Source organism: Gadus macrocephalus, chromosome 8 (genome assembly GCF_031168955.1).
Source record: "Gadus macrocephalus chromosome 8, ASM3116895v1".
Classification (NCBI taxonomy): Eukaryota; Metazoa; Chordata; class Actinopteri; order Gadiformes; family Gadidae; genus Gadus; species Gadus macrocephalus.
This window is the reverse complement of record NC_082389.1, coordinates 4001996-4018979: the sequence shown is the minus strand read 5'-3', so window position 1 is coordinate 4018979 and position 16984 is coordinate 4001996. Positions and strand designations below refer to the sequence as shown.

The 16984-nt window shown below is 44.1% G+C and overlaps 4 protein-coding genes across 6 annotated transcripts in view; 1 reads left to right on the top strand and 3 right to left on the bottom strand.

The window, feature by feature from the left end:
- Positions 1-16984, bottom strand: part of slc39a6 (solute carrier family 39 member 6) — a 583352-nt gene that overhangs the window by 15044 nt on the left and 551324 nt on the right. The gene's annotated exons all lie outside the window — the stretch shown is intronic.
- The window catches only part of LOC132462545 (uncharacterized), a 570484-nt gene that overhangs the window by 24269 nt on the left and 529231 nt on the right, over positions 1-16984 (top strand). The gene's annotated exons all lie outside the window — the stretch shown is intronic.
- wdr33 (WD repeat domain 33) overlaps positions 1-16984 on the bottom strand; it is a 373687-nt gene that overhangs the window by 128404 nt on the left and 228299 nt on the right. The gene's annotated exons all lie outside the window — the stretch shown is intronic.
- LOC132462560 (uncharacterized) lies at positions 3227-13863 on the bottom strand. Its single transcript, XM_060058139.1, has 2 exons — positions 11732-13863; positions 3227-3938 (listed from the first exon to the last, which is right to left on the bottom strand). Exon 1 carries the CDS (start codon positions 13580-13582, stop codon positions 12596-12598), a length of 987 nt encoding a protein of 328 aa, XP_059914122.1. The 5' UTR covers positions 13583-13863; the 3' UTR covers positions 3227-3938; positions 11732-12595.

Below are 16984 nucleotides of genomic sequence, written 5' to 3'. Positions count from 1 at the left end.
TATCCCTGTCGATTCATTTTACTATGGTCACTAAACGCAACGTCCCTGTGGACTTGTGTCGTGCACCCCGGGGGTACAGCAGTCGGACCTCGCTGTACCCTTGGTAAGTGCACAAGTTATCATAGATATATATACTGACTAGACATCGCCTGAGCTGCGCTGTTCAGTGGAACATATACGTCAATGCCGCCGCCATCTTTCCGCGGGGTAACCACCCACCTGAATGAATGAATGTCGATGGGACAGAAGTCCTTTCCCAGTCTAAATCACTCTAAAACGCCTTTTTTTTAAAGGAAATCTTCAATCGGGTCGGGTCAAGCGTGTTTGTGCCTTTTAATATTGCCTTAAGACAAGGCGTTTTAGAGTGATTTAGACTGAAAAGACCGCTGTCCCATGACATTCATTCAGGTGGGTGGTTCCCGCCGGCAAGATGGCGGCATTGTTAACGCATGCTTAGAAGCCGAATGCAATATCTAGTCACTCAGTAAGTCAGTATATCTATGTTATGAGCTCCACCATCGTTTTTATTAATTATCTGAATTTTATACAAAACGAGTGGTTTATTTTGTGTTTATGAAACGTATAGCTCCCGAACGGTCGAGCACGTTCCTTTAATGTAAAGTTGACGGTGGTTTTCTTTATTTATTTATATAATGTGGCCTCTCTCAATGACGTGAATCTAGACCAGCAATGCTCTACTGCTTTTTTGAGGAATAGGACAGCAGCAAAAATGCAGGATTTTCATGATTTAACATATGTGGAAATGGTTCAGATTTTGTATGAAAGATGTGTAATTTTTTAGATCAGAGCGACATGTTAAAATATTTTCACAGTTTGGTTTGACAGTGGAACAGTTTATTTTGGTTACATGATTCTGTAGTTTTAATGTATTATTTTGTCTTTGTTTTTGTCCTTAAGCCCAACGCAGCAACTTTCTGCAGTTCACAGTGCCCTCTCAAGCAGCAACTACAGCAAGCTGTGTCACAAGCAAAGCCATCTGGCTATTCAGGTAAAAAAGAAAAAGTGCTTTGCACTTAATCAGTTGTAAGGTTTACCATCATCACAGAACATACATACTATTCCAAATTAAAATGAAGCAGAATATATTTTGAATTTTGAAGTTATGTTTTGCGCTGCTTAAAATGTAATGTATACAAAAGTTGAAAGGACTGATGTTATATGTATTCTAGTGATATAAATATAGCCAAAGAAATGCTGCTTCTCCATTATCCCTGGCATTAAAGTAACTTTGAGTATGTTGCATTAATGATTCGATTTCTTTGTATTTTGCAGCCTCCACCGGGAAAGTTCTCCTGCGACAGTATTGGATACGAACGGCTAATGTAAGGTAAATCTAAAACCCTAGGTACCTCTCATTCTTAGTTTTAAGTTGACTTTTATACAGATATGAAAATCTAGTTCAGATGAGGTTTGATTTATTTCTGCTTGTTTTTTCCAGATTCAAAAAAGATGAAATGGTCTTGTAAAACGAAAAGAACAAGAAAAGAACAAGTTGTTTATGTGGCTATTTGTCTATTTTATTATTTTTCTCTTGTTTTAATTATAATTTTTATTTCACCTTGTTGCACTGTATTAACAATTGTGCTGTCTTCGGTTCAAGGAAGGAGGAAGGAAGGAAGGAATGGGGGGGGGGGGGTGAAATATCGCACTTTTTAGTGTCAAGATGCTCTGATTTTTGTAGGATATTCATGATACAGAAACAGACGTTTAGAATCTCAGGGCAAAACACTGTTCTTTAAGTCGAAATGTTCGAATAATAAGCATGTCTTTTAAGATGCACTAAAGGTTCCTGAAGCATGTCAAATGTTTTTTTCGAGAGGTTAAGGTTAAAAAGGATCCAAAAGATACGTATGTTCTATGCAAACAGTTCCTGAACTTGTCATTGTGTCTTTAACATGCTACCTCAGACCCATTTTAGCCACCCTAAGATGTTTTGAAAAAAACATCACAAAATTGTGTTTTGGCTTTGTTAAAAGAATAAATAAATAATAATAAAAATCTTCTTAGGGTGAACTATATACCTTGTTGTTGTTTTGCGATGCAAACTTATTTTTCAATTAAAAATAAGTGTTGTTAAATGAAACAGATGCTTCATTCTTTTTTTTTAAGTCATTGTTTCAATAAACAAAAACATTTAGAACAAATTTAGGCAATTTAAACTGCAGAAAAATTACGTAAAATGTTGTGTAAATGTTACTTAAATATAGTCCATAAATAAAAGTTAGAATAAGTATTTAAAAATTACCTTGAAAAGCCATTGATTTCAGGTGAGATTATTCAGTTTGAAGCAGTCAGAGTCAAAACTTACAAAGAAGGAAAGAGTAAAATTCAATGACTATATGAATAATCATTAGTAAGTTACCTGAGGTTTGCTAGTAAAATAAACTTATATCTGCAAGTAAAGTTTACTTCATGATCACCCTTGTAGAATTTACTACAATTTCTAAGTGCAAAAGCCTTCCTAAGTTTTCTTAAGTAAATAACGCTTCAAAATTTTTTCTGTGTATTTTTAAGTTTTGAAATTGAAAATTGAACTGATAAGCGTTACACTTGCCTCGAACATCACACATTCCTCTATGACATGGACTATGGACAGTAGCCTATTAATATGTTAGGCTACATGATCCTGTAATGCATTCATTCTGTCAGCCTATTGAAACACATGGAATTACACTAGAATATATTAATAGAAAATGTTTGAGAGCGATTGCCCTGGACAGAGTATGCCTAGTCAATCAAACATTCTAACGATAGGTAGGCGAAGTATGGGGACTGGGAAATGGATTTGGCGGGTAAGGGGAAAACAAAACCAGTTAATGTCCCACATAAGGTTTTATTATTTTAAGGAGTCCCATTTTGTAATTTATATTTGTTCAATATTTCTGTTCCAGAGAATATATTGTGTTGAATATTTTACACTGTTTGATTAATGTTGTGTTAGGAACACTCACAGAGTGTTTTATCAATTGGGAAATTTTACATTCTGTTGACATAAAATGAAGGGCTGTGGCTTGGGGCGATAAATGTCAGCGTCTGTTATTGAAAGTTAACACAAAACCCATCTCTGACTGTCGCCCCCTGCTGGTGGTTTCATGACCTCGCTAAAACTGACCAGAAGGGGCAGCCTGCAAAGGATAACTTCAACAAATATTGGAGAATATACAATGGGCATCAATCAAATAAAAAGGTTTAAAGTCAACACAGATCATTGTATTCATCTTTAATTCTCTTTTAGGTAACGCATGCTTCAACATGATTATACTTTAGTAACTATTGTTTTAGAGCCTTGGTTCTTGTCCTCTAATACAGTGGTTCCAAACCTTTTCACTTCGAGACCCAAAGGATAGATTTGTGTCTCCCCGGGACCCAAACTTAAAAATAATGCATCATGAATTGCCCGAGCATCTACATTCATAAACTTATAAAGAATAAAAAAAAACATGAGTTAAAAAATAACAAGAAATGTATTTATCTTATGATGAAAGTACATCACAGCCATAATCCAATGTGCTGAAGTGTGTGTTAAGTTCACATAAGAATTTGCACAATTAACTTGAAAAATTATGACGAAGAAGCATTAAGTCAATACACTCAGTGACTGCTGCCAAGCATTTAAAGTACACAGAACAAGAGAAACAAAATCAAAATCAGGGGAATAAACTTAATTTCAACATCATGATCTAGACTGAGCGAATCACAGGGGTCTCACTCTATGTTACCTCAGCCAGAGAGCGAACAGGTTGTCAGGTCCAGATTAACGAGAAGAGAGAGGGGCTCCACACACAGCATCTGAGCTAAACAAACCAGTGAAGCAAGGAAGAACGCTCACAAATGCATTCACATATCATGGTGTTTTTAAGCAATTTACTCTGCCAAAACCCAGTAAGAAAGAAAGTTTAAAAAGAAAACATTTTTAACTTTTTTCCTTGGGTTGGCTTCGAGCTGGATCGCTCAGGCCAAGATATTGAGTATCTCCACCGCCAACGTTCCCGTAATAGTAGATAGCAATTATTGACTCTTGCTACCAGCCCACTCCAACAGAGAGTTTCCGTTTGCCCCAGTGTAGCCAGGGGTAGGAGGAGTGTCGGGAACAGAATGGAGAAAGCTATCAAGTGCTGCCTTAAACTTGTCAAGGGTTGGAATCGACTTGATGTCTGGTGGTACAGCATTGTACAGTGCAGAGGCTGTAGATGAGAAGGAATGGAATCTCATTGTATTAATGCTGCTGTACTTGGAGCTGGAGGATTGGTGACACAAACAGGATTGTCACCAATCCTGTTTGTGATATACATGGACAGGATATCGAGGCGTAGTCGTGGTGGGGAGGGGTTGCAGTTCGGTGGTCTGAGGATCTCGTCACTGCTTTTTGCAGATGATGTGGTCCTCATTGGATCATCGGCCTGTGACCTTCAGCACTCACTGGATCGGCTGGTGGCCGAGTGTGAAGCGGCTGGGATGAGGATCAGCACCGCTAAATCTGAGGCCATGACTCTTAGCAGGAAACCGGTGGATTGCTTACTCCGGGTAGGAAATGAGTCCTTAGCCCAAGTGAAGGAGTTCAAGTACCTCGGGGTCTTGTTCGCGAGTGAGGGTACTATGGAGCGTGAGATTGGCCGGAGAATCGGAGCAGCGGGGGCGGTATTGCGTTCGCTTTACCGCACCGTTGTAACGAAAAGAGAGCTGAGCCGCAAGGCAAAGCTCTCGATCTACCGGTCGATCTTCGTTCCTATCCTCACCTATGGTCATGAGGGCTGGGTGATGACCGAAAGGACGAGATTGCGGGTACAAGCGGCCGAGATGAGTTTTCTCAGAAGGGTGGCTGGCGTCTCCCATAGGGATAGGGTGAGAAGCTCAGCCATCCGTGAGGAACTCGGATTAGAGCCGCTGCTCCTTTACTTAGAAAGGAGTCAGCTGAGGTGGTTCGGGCATCTGGTAAGGATGCCCACTGGGCGCCTTCCTTGGGAGGTGTTTCAGGCACGTCCAGTGGGGAGGAGACCTTGGGGAAGACCCAGGACTAGGTGGAGAGATTATATCTCAACACTGGCCTGGGAACGCCTCGGGATCCCCCCGTCAGAGCTGGTCAATGTGGCCCGGGAAAGGGAAGTCTGGGGCCCCCTGCTTGAGCTGCTCCCCCCGCGACCCGACCCCGGATAAGCGGATGAGGATGAGGATGAGGATGAGGAGGACTTGGAGCTGCCGAGAGGTCGCAAACATGTAACACCTCTCCTTTGTGAATGTTGGAAGACGATGTTAACATTGTTGGGGATCACTTCGTGGTAGATCTTCCAGACGAGAATCACGATGTATCTTTCGCGGCGGCGCTGCAGAGAGTAGAGGTCGAGCTGCTTGAGTCGATCCCAGTAGCTGAGGTTCGTGTAGCCTGCTATTTTGGCAGTGAATGAGCGTTGGATAGACTCAACCATGATGATATCGCAGAGCAGGTGGGGAGACCAGAGAGCACAGCAGTATTCGATGATGGAGCGAACGTATGTTTTGTAGAGCAACATCATAGTGTCTCTGTCTCTGACTGAAAAGGTCCTTAATACCCAGCCAGCTTTGCCAGAGGCTTCGGTTGACTTTTTGGAGATGTGCTGGCGCCATCGGAGTTCCTTGTCGATGTACACACCAAGGTCTTTTACAACGTCGACTGAGGATATTGATTTCCCAGATGGTAAAAGGTAGGGGTGCTTCAGATCTTGGTTTTTACCGTGTTGTAAAAGTTGGAACTTGTTTTCGTTTAGTTCCATGTTGTTGCTGTTAGCCCAAAGAACTACCGCATGCAGATCTTCTTGGAGAAGCTGGCAGTCTGACGGGGAGCTGATATTCTTGTGCAGCTTAGAATCGTCTGCAAAAACTTTTACTTTGCTGTGTTTAACAACTGAGAACAAGTCATTAATGTACAAAATAAAAAGTAGTGGACCCAACACAGTGCCTTGTGGGACCCCACTCAAAACCCTGATGATGTTGGATTCCACTCCATCAATAACAACGTGCTGCGTTCTGCCGTGTAGGAAGCTGGAGAGCCACTGGTGTACTTTTCCCTGGATGCCGTAGAGATTACGTTTTTTTAGCAGAATAGCATGATCGACTTTGTCAAATGCTTTACTGAAATCCAGATAGAGGATGTCAGCGTTCTCGTCAGCATTCAAATCACATATGATGTCCTCAACATGGTGAAGGAGTTGGGTCAGGCAGCTTCTTCCAGCTCGGAAGCCATGCTGATCTTGATTGATGATATCCTTGGATTCAATAAAATCAACCAACTTAGCACGGAAGACCCGTTCGAACATCTTGATGGGATGAGATGTTAGGGAGACAGGTCGATAGTTGGCAGCTACCGATCTTTTTCCCTTTTTGAACAGAGGAATCACGCTTTGACTCTTGAACTTCATCGCTATTTCTCCGGAGGTGAGTGATGATCTCCAGAGCTGAGTGACTACTGGGGCTAGCACAGTTCCACATTCCTTGAGGATGAGGGCTGGGAACTTATCTAGGCCAGCAGCTGAGTAGCGGCCCATTGCTTTGATAGCATCAAGGACATCTTGCTCGTCAAAGTCAATATCCGTTATCGATTCTGACTGGGCGACAAGCTTGGATACACAAACCTCAGCGAGGTTAGCTTTGTCTGGGTTGCTAAATGCCTTTGCATATTGCTCCTGCAATATACTGCCCATTCTAACGGGATCTGACCGGAGCTGGTCGTCACTGTCCAGTAGGGGGCCAACAGAGGAGACAGGAGACTTTGATTTCTTTTCAAAGGAGTAAAAGGCCTTGGGGTTGGTCTTTATTTTGCTGATGGCAGCTAATTCGTCTCCCAGGCGTTGCTGCTTGATGTCTGCTTTCAGAAGCAGCTCGATGGCAGCTCTCTCGTCATTAAGTTTTTGAAGCTTGGTGACGTTTCGTGGAGGAGCAGGGCCTGCAAATCTGTACTTGATAGAGTTGATCCTGGCGTTGAGGCGTTTCTTTTTACGGAGGAGGGCTCTTCGGGACTTGGGGATCTTTGAAGAGGATGAGGATGCGGCGGCTTGGCGGTTGCGGTTGTGTGAAGGAGCATGCTTCTTGCAAACTTGGACGATGATACCTTCAAACATGTCCCAAGCAACATCTTGTGGTGTCGTTGGATTGACGACTGTAGACCAGTCTACAGCAAGAAGTGCATTGTTGATGGAGTCCCAGGCAGCCGAGTTGAAGTTGATATTGTCAAAAGCTGAAGTAGGAGCATACTGCAGCTTGGCTGGTTGCTTCAGCAGGAACTGCGGATGGACGAGAGTACAGCTCACGATGTCGTGATCTGACTTCTCGGTCTTTGAGACTGACATGCTATGAATCATTTCCGTGTTGTACGAGAAGATGAGGTCAAGGATGTTCAGGTCCTTCCGGGTCGGCTCATCTACTAGCTGCTCAAGGAAGTTGGAGGACATAAACTCTAGTATTGCTAAACCAGAGTTCCTGTCAGAGGCTAGGATACTGGAGGTAGGCTTGATAGACCTAGTCGACCAGTCGATGAATGGGAGATTGAAGTCTCCAGCGATGTACAGCTCGGGTACACCTGTTATACCGTTGATGAAGTCTTGTATAACGCACAAGCAGTCGTCGAACATGTCCAACGGTGCTAGTGGGGGACGGTACACTCCGACAAGCAAGAAGTTGGAGTTTGCGTTGTAGATCAGTGCGACTTCACAGTAGGAGTTGGAGTAAACTTTCACCATGTCAGCGGGTATGGTGTTGTGAAGATAGATGGCTACTCCACCTCGGGCACGTTTGTCCCGATCAGCCCGGAACGTGGTATAACCAGCGATTCCGGTCTCGGCTTCGGGATGAAGAAGGGGGTATGCAGCGTGCTCGATGCAACGTTCTCCTGAAGAGACTTGATCTTCCAGCGTTGGGTTTTGATCCCCGGGTCCATGCCCTGGACGTTTAGCAGGAAGGTGGTGGATATTGGGAGAGGAGATGGCCGTCCTACAATCCCTTCGGGGTCTGGCAGGGGAGGGGATGTTATGCTGCGTAACCCTGTAGAGGATGAGGAGGAGGAGGATGATGATAGAGGGATTGATGAACCTCTGGGTAGTACTGCATAGGAGACGGGTGATACATCTGCCTGTTCAGGTTGAATCTTTGCTGATGGTGGAGCTCCATCATTGTCTGGAATGACTTCTGGATCAGGGAGGACAGATCCTTGGTGACCTCCTTTGTCAGGTCTGCCTTCATCTGCGCCAGGTGCTTGAGAAAATCCTTGTGGTTCAGGGGCTTGGGGCTGGAGGAATTTTTGTTTGCTTGCGTTTTTTGGGATGACACGCTATCATTCCTGCTGCGCTTGGAGTGCTGCATGGGCTTAGAAGTGGGCTTTCGTTCGACACTGAACGTTGTCTTCTTTCCTGCAGCTGCAGCGGTTTGTTTTTTGTTAGATGTTTTCTCATCTTTAGAGCGCTTCACACCACGGATGTGTATCAGCTTGCAGTTCTCGTTGAGACACATTTTTGTGGCGAGACCATTCAGGCAGAGTGAAGCATGGAAATCTCCTTTCTTGCAGCCCCGATTGCCTTCAGGACCGTTCCTCATGTGTTTCTTGCACCACGTGGGATGGTAGTTAGCACATGGACCGCCTGTTAGTGTGACCGGTTCGTTCTGCGTTGTGTTTCTTTCTAGCAATGAATGACGTGACCCACGATGTGTCTGGACTCGGGCACTCCGACGTCCATTTATTCGATCTGAATACACACATAAACAAATAGCTTCCTTAGCCCTTGTGCCCTTACTCCAACTCTCTTCCCAAGGGTATCGCAACAAAGGGCCCAACTACATACAATATTACAACAGAAATGATTGAAATAAAAGGAATAAAAGACATACCTGAATACACACATATACAAATAGCTTCCTTAGCCCTTGTGCCCTTACTCCAACTCTATGAAACACACAGGGGGGGAAGGGGAACTAGCATGACTACATGAGGGTCAGTTATATGCTAGTACATCGCAACAAAACACAAAGTTCCCCATAACACAGAAATCTATCTAATAACTATGGATGATTATAAACCCCAGACTTCCAATTAAACAATATATAATCAAAATAACTAATATAAATAATGATAAATTATAAGATGGTCAAAGATTTGATTACAATATAAATGTACACACCTCTTCCCAAGGGTATCGCAACAAAGGGAAGAGGGCAGGGGGCGCGGGAAACTTATCGGGATCTCTGGAATGTGGGCGGGAGTATAGAAGGAGGTGGAGCCAAATCAAAAAAATAAATAAAATAGAGCTTAAGGCGGCATGGAAAGCTAAACTTCAGGTAATACAGAAAAACAAAGGCAATTGTGTAATTATAATTTAAAGGATATACCACACCCTGTTACATTAGTCCTGTTATTCCATGGGAGCATTCATGTTTCAGGAGCAGGGGGCAGACTGGCTTGAAGCGATCGTACTCGGAGTCCTGGAGGAGCTTCTTGTGCTGGGATCGCTATCAGATGCCAGACGCTCGCTGAGAGGGGCAGTTGTCTTGAGCTTGGTGTTATCAGCAGGTTCCAATTCGACAGGGGGAGCTACCTGTGATCCTGGAGCCGGGTTCTTCTTAGCAGGGAGGCAAATGCTGCAGAGAAAAACAATGCCAGTTTCTTCGTCTATCAAGGTGTCTGCATAACACCCTAGATGTCCGGGTCTACAGCACATCAGGCACACTACCTCGCTGGTGGTGTTCTCAGAGCTGTAGGGGGAGTAGTCCTGGCTGCATTTGAGGCAGGTGATGGTACGTGCATCTTGGATGAATTGCACGATTGCTGTAGCAAATGCTGGTTTCGTGGTGCCTTTGAAGGTAGATAGTTGCGCTCCAAGGGTTGGGAAATCCACTTGAGCCGTTGATAGGAGGAGCTTAAACGCAGCCTTCATATGCTTCAGGAGGATGGTACTTGTGCTACCAAGTAGGTCAACATTCTGCTGGAATGGCTTGTCGTGTTGGTAGGCATCGAAGAGGGTCTTTGTCTCAGTGTCTCCAGCCAGGGATTTGAGCTTCCCGATGAGCAGTTCATCAGTGTCCATGTGGTCCATGGAGCTCAGCAGGGACCCGGAAGCGATTGCGATTGCGACCGCACACAAACCAAATTAAACAGCAAATTCAACAAATTCAAGGTTGTTGCCGCAGTGTTTTTGGTTGTCGAGTGTCGATCCAGTAGGCAGAGAAACGGGTGGTTTTCCTATTTCACTCGATCCATCGCGTAAAGTGAGCTTTTGGAGACGTCACGGCCCTTGAACGCATCACGGAACGCGGATGCAAACAGAGTGTGACTAAAGGCCGATTTATGCTCAGTTACGTAAGCGTAAGCGCAAGCGCAAGAGGCCCTTGCGCGCCCTTGCGCACCCCTTGCGCGACTTCTCACGTCTTGCGTGCGTCGGGCGATTTTTCTAGACTTGCGTCATTTTTTACGTAAGCTTTTACGCGAGCCGCGCAGCCTGCAAGGCTGTGATTGGTCTGCTCGTCTGATTACTACTTCCTGTCTGGAGTATCACATTTCCTGTTTTCATACCGCCACCTACCACCCGATCTGGCACATAATTATGCGAACCCTTTATGCAAACCCTTCCACAGGGGCAAAGTGCTATTTTGATGCGCGACATCAAACAGCTGATGCGGGATTGTGAGCCATTTTAATGATCTTGTCACCCGATATTCGTTCTATTAGGCCTACTGGCCTTATTTGTTTTAGTGTTAGCCTATTTGAATTAATTACGTAATGTTTTGTGTTCACGTTCTATGTGAAACATAAGTGTTCATGTTCTGTGTGAAACATAAGTTCAGTAGCCTCTTTTAGTGAATGAAATTTGAAAGCGTGAGTGTGTAGTGAATGAAAAATGTGTGCGTGTATGGTGGGACTATTTTCTGTATTTGATAAATAAACCCCTTTTCTCTAATAATGCTGCCTACCATATAATTTATGAGGACATTATGCGCTATAGCTTAAAGCCTTTGGCTATAGGCCTACACTTAAATAATTCATTCATCTGTCAAGGCAGTAGCTGTTGTATAAACATTTTATATGGATATGAATGAATGAGTTTGACGTAAACCAAATTAGGTAACTTGTGTAACATGATAACTAATGAATCAAAAGTCATGCTTCCAAGTGACCAATGTATATATATGTATTGGTCAGTGCGCATACCCAATCGTAGCACATTGTACTGGTGGGGAAACACGCCAGCATCTGACAAAAAATGATCTGCCAGCTGCTCCCTGACACGGGCCGGTTTTGGTGAGAGTCGGGAAGATATCGGATGACTCGCGAAAGGAGATCATCAAACTTTGGCACATAAACAAACCAACGACTCCCACAGACAAAGACGTCATTCTCGAGGTCGTCTTCAACGAAAAACTTTACTCCACATATTACTCCACCTACTGTTCTGCCGGTAAATTGCTTGGCAACACGCGCAACACGCGCAACCTAAAAGGGAGCATGAATTGCTTTGAGTAAATTTTGCGCAACAACGTAACACCAACGCTGAAGCATGCAGCCGCCTTAAGTTGTTTGCAAACAGTGAAACACATGCAAATGTAGTCAGCCTTTCTTTATTAAGGCTTCATTATGGTGACATTATCATTTCTCAGCCGTGTGTTGGATTGAGAAAATGAGTTATGAAAGGAAATATGCGTGAGCTATTCAAAACACGTCCTCTCGCTGTCATGCGCGTGTGATCTCTATAACTACATGTTTAATTTCCATCAATTTCATTACTCCGTTAATTCTCATCAAGAGCATCCTTGTAAATAAATCCCTTGCAAGTGAACGGAAAATTCTACAGCATTGAGAAGAGCCGTGTAATAATAACCTATATTTAATTCTTTTTCGGGGGGTTTGTGCTGGGAGAGGTACTAACCACTGGACTGTCCGGCCGCAAAATTGAGTCTACTGTGGCCCCACTAGCAACCTCCCCAATGGTAATGGCCTTTTTCTTCAGATCCTGGAGTTTATTGATGCGCTCCTTGAAGCCATGCTTGGCCTCTGACTTCTCTCCCTCTATCAGCAGGTCGATGTATTCAGGTGTTGAGATTGGATCGGGCCTCAGAGCGATCTCCTTCAGGGTGTTGAGACACTGGGCTGAGCGCTCCATCAGCCTGACCACCTCTTCCTCTAGGTGGTTGTACTCCAGCATCATCTGTTTGATGATGTCCTCAACGGACATGGCTTTCTTAGAGGCTTTCTCATACTTTTTTTTTCAGCTCCTCGTAGGTTCGTTTCTCGTTCACCGTCTCGGAACCCCAGTAGAAAGCCTTGAGTTCATGCTTCATCAAACCACACTTGCATTCTTTGCAGTTAGCAAAGATGTCAAAGACCTCACAAAAATAAGTGACATTAAGTATTATCCCGCAGGATTTGTGGCAAGTTACATCACATTTCTCACAGTTCAATGAGGATTCTTCGGCTTGAACTTTAACAGGCCTTGTGACGCTGACCTCATAATCAAATTTCTCATTTTCTTTGATCGCTGATTTGTGTGTTTTGAGAATTTGAGATTCTTCTTTAATCTCCTCAAGTTTAGTTAAAACCAATTTCACCTTAATCTCGATATTCTCAATGGAGATCTCCAGCTGAGCTCTGTCTGAGCACCTCCTTGGTTAAGGTCAAGCTCTTGGTCTCAATGACTTTCAGATCAGAAAATAATTTTTTCATGTTTTTGGTTCCCATGTCCCAACACTTTTTAAGGCCTTCTTCTTCCTCATCATCATCATCATCATCATCATCCTCATCATTGTTTCCATCTTCTTCAATGTCACCCCCCTCATTTTCGTTGTATGCACCAGGTATAGAGTTATTGAATTTGAAGTGAATTGGTAAACCATTTTTCATTTTAGGACATGAGACCCCGAACTCATTGATCGCCCCGAGAACCAGAGGTTTTGTGTTATCTGCAAATGTCACCAGAATCCGGATGTTCTCTGCCACATCTTTGCCAAATATGCGGAGCACCGAATCAAAGACGTATTTCTGTGTCGTTGTAAGCCGAGCTAGAGACGCTTGGGCCACGAAGCAGATGGCATTAATCTCGCTGATTCCACTTTCAGCCGAGAATACATTTTCTAGCTGACTCATAATCAACCCATCTCTTTCTATGCCTCTCGTGTCTCCGAAACCCGGCGTGTCCACAATAGTCAGGGAGTAGTCGATCTGGAAGCCCTCTCGGTGGTTGAGCTTGTACACGGTGACATTAGAGGTCTGGCTGTGAGCCTGAGACTTGGCCGTGCCTTCGTCTACCAACTTGAATCTAAAGGTATCGTCCCATGTGACACCCAAGATGTAGTTGATCATCCTGTTGACCATGGTGGACTTGCCCGCCCCAGTGGCTCCTAGAACCATGATGGTGCGGTTCTTTTTACCACGGTTTTCTTTTCCAAACATGAAGCATTTGCATCCCTCTATCTCCATGGACTGGGCTTCCAGAGGAAGAGTATAAACGTCCCGAGTACCTGAACATTCTTTAATCTTCTTGCCTTCTATCTTAACAGCTTCTGCCAACCGCTTAGGGCGGGGCGAAACCGCTGTTTTAAAAGGATTAAACATTGTAGCAATATTTGTTAACTCCTCAGAATTCTGACTAATTCAAACGGTTGTAAGATCTTCTGAGGAGTTGAGAAGACAGCAGGAATGTCACCCCTGACAATCAACAGTTTGTTCCCCGTCTGAAACCAGGTTGATTCTCGTAGAAATATCCCAGATGTGATCTGCAAATGAAACACAAACATGTCAGGAAAACCTCTGCATGTTTGTGTAAATTCATATATGTGTATATGTGTGTGTGTGTGTGTGTGTGTGTGTGTGTGTGTGTGTGTGTGTGTGTGTGTGTGTGTGTGTGTGTGTGTGTGTGTGTGTGTCGTTGCTACAATTTCTGGGCCCCTAGACAAGATTTACTGATGGGCCCCCCTGCGCTGAATTGTTGAGGGGGGGGGGGGGGGCTATTTCTACGAGAATCAACCTGGGGTGGGCCCCCCCTGGGCTGTGGGCCCCTAGAATCGTCATCACCTTTCACCCCTTATCGACGGCCCTGAGAGAAAGACTGTGAGTGACTGAGTGAGGGGAACAGAGCGATTTTGAAACTAAACAACCTTCTCCCTCCCTCAGTTTCTCAGCCATTTAGAATAGTGCATTTCACACAGCTGTTATTGACAGCCAAAATCATTATTAAATTAAATGATTACTGCGGCTGATCAAAAAGCGAACCTTTGTAACATAAACTACGGCATTGCCTTTAAAATAGCCTTTGAGATATTGCCGTCTACAGGTGCACATGTCGCCCTCTATAGGTGGATGCTAAGTATGCAGCCAGATTAGCTGCGGTACACATTGGACACAACTCGACGAGATTCACAAATGCATACACCGTACAGGCGAGTTCACATGTCCTAAATAATCTGTTCTGAAAGTGAGTGTGTGGATAGAATTTTACAAAACCAGTAATTTTTTTGACATTTTGTATATTTGTGCATTGTGACATTATCATATTCGTGTAGATATCCTTTTAGGAAGGACAAGTAAACAATATTTGTGTTTCGTTGGACACGTAATGTGAAGCGTAAGTTTGGATATCATGTTAGCAGCCACAAGCAAAAAAATATAAATTTGTGGATATTGATTGCAAAGCAAAAGGGAAAAATTATTGTGGATTGTGGTACAAGTCTTCTGTGGGTTAGGAGGCACGTCGTTAGACCTGGGCATTCGGAGCTATAGCTCCAGATGTTTTGGAAAAAGCCCCGGATCGCTGCTATACTAGCATTTCAGTGAGATCAGAGAGTGTTGAGGAGGACAGTAATAAGATATCTTTGGTAAGATGGATATAAGAAGAGAGACCCGCAGTGAATTCAACGCGGTCCACTTGACATATTGTAGGTGCATGACAGTGGTACCGTTAAACTTCAATAGCCCGGGCTTTTATTTGTTTCTATCACTGAACTTTCGAACAAAACTCGCGCTCAGCAACGATGGGAAATACAATCAAATGTATTATTTAAACCAGTATGAATATTACCGTAGCCTACATGTTTACCAGGTAATCGAATAACGCCTGCACACACACACACACACACACACACACACACACACACACACACACACACACACACACACACACACACACACACACACACACACACACACACACACACACACACACACACACACACACACACACACACACACACACGCACGGAGTGAATCGGGATCCCTGTGGGAACTTTAACGTTTCGGAGCCGCCGGGTCAAGGGCGCAACCAATTCAGTTTTGTCTAGAGGGGAGAACTGAGCGCCCCCTCCTGAAGTGGTACAGCCCAGGTCGGCGTTGAACTGCGATTGGTCAGAAAGACGTAACGATAGTTATGATATTATAACTCTAGTTCTATAATTCTAGGCGTAGCCATCTAGGCTTTGCCTTATGGGCTTGTCCCGTGCGCGTGCTTGCACACACTGAAAATGTTTAACTATGCACCAATCAATGTGACCGCCGCCCATCCTCCACGCTATTCTTTCATCATTTGGAGGGTACAGCAGGTGGGAAACTAGATGGCTACGCTTACAATTATAGAACTAGAGTTATAATATCATAACTATCGTTCTATTTCATGTTGGCTACGCCGTCTAGGCTTCGCCTTATGGGCTAAGGTGAAGCTGCGAGCGGAGCCCAATCAATGTAGGCCTACTCCTGCTGGACCCCAGTCAAGAAACTTAAGTCACCAGGGCACACAATGACTCAACAAAGCAGAGGATGTGCAAAACACAACAGCTTAATAAAAAACAAATTCCTCCTAGATCTAGGAGGAATTCGTTTTTTCTCTTGATCATCGCCTTGCTTGATCTATCAAGCAAGGCGATGATCAAGAGAAAAAAGTGAGTCTGCAAAGACTCCGGCCCCAACCCGTCCTTCATGGAATCCATGAAAGTGAAGGGAAAAACCAGAGTAATAGAGAAGGGTCCATCTGCAGGCTTGGGCGTTTCCGTCATGACACAAGAACGCCCTTTAGGCATTCCTGGTAGCGTTTCATCGACCAATCACGAGGTGTTTCGAAAGGCATGCTGGATTTCGCAAGGCGAAACCCATATATTTCCCACCACTATCCTTGAGCCGGGTCGGGCCGGGCCTTTGATCGAGCGTTTGTGTTTTTTTAGTTTTTGTTATCATTGCTTTATTGGACTAATCTGAGGAGAAATCTATGCCATCAACAGATAACCCAATAGCGATAGCCTTAAAAGGCGAAGCTTATACGACATAGAACTACCATTTGCAAAAAAACTGAGGGCTACGCAAACCCTGGGTTAACTTACCCGGTAATGTGATAAAACCGGCTTTGTGGAATACCTCGCTCTCGTTTAGATACGGAGTAGGCACGGCCTCTATGACATAGTACATGCTCTGATTGGCTATGATGTTGAGTGCCCGCCTCCGGCTTACTCATATTTGCGATGGTGCTGCCATCTTGTGGCTATGTGCAGTTATTACAGCTTATATGGTTGGGCCTGCTCCCCTTGTTGCTATGTGCAGATATTGCAGCGTATATGCTTAGTCCTGCTCCCTTGTGTGGATATTGAAACTTGGCTATGTGCGGATATTGAAACTTATTTGCTTATTTGTGTCACGGGGCACTTGACAAAAACACGGTTGTTACCGTGGTGTACATAAATTACAGTTAGAACAAGACATGAGAACATTACATGTACCACTGCAGAACGTCCTGTTCCGCTCTTGGTTGCCACAGTGTTAAAGCTTGCTCAGATTGTTTGGCCGGACTTTGTGTTTCAGTATCAAACTCTGGCTTGGAACTGGTACGGCTAAATCATAGCTATTGATAACCGCAATGTTTATAACTTCTTGGGGGAATGCCGACAGACCCGCAAAGTGATTGATCAATCCCAACAGTTTGGGCCAGCTGACCAATAACAACAAATTGGACTACTCGTAAGGGGGGCCCTAAAGGGA

Excerpts from the sequence above, each read along its gene's own strand:
- LOC132462560 (XM_060058139.1), bottom strand. The coding sequence starts at position 13,582 with ATGTTTAATCCTTTTAAAACAGCGGTTTCGCCCCGCCCTAAGCGGTTG.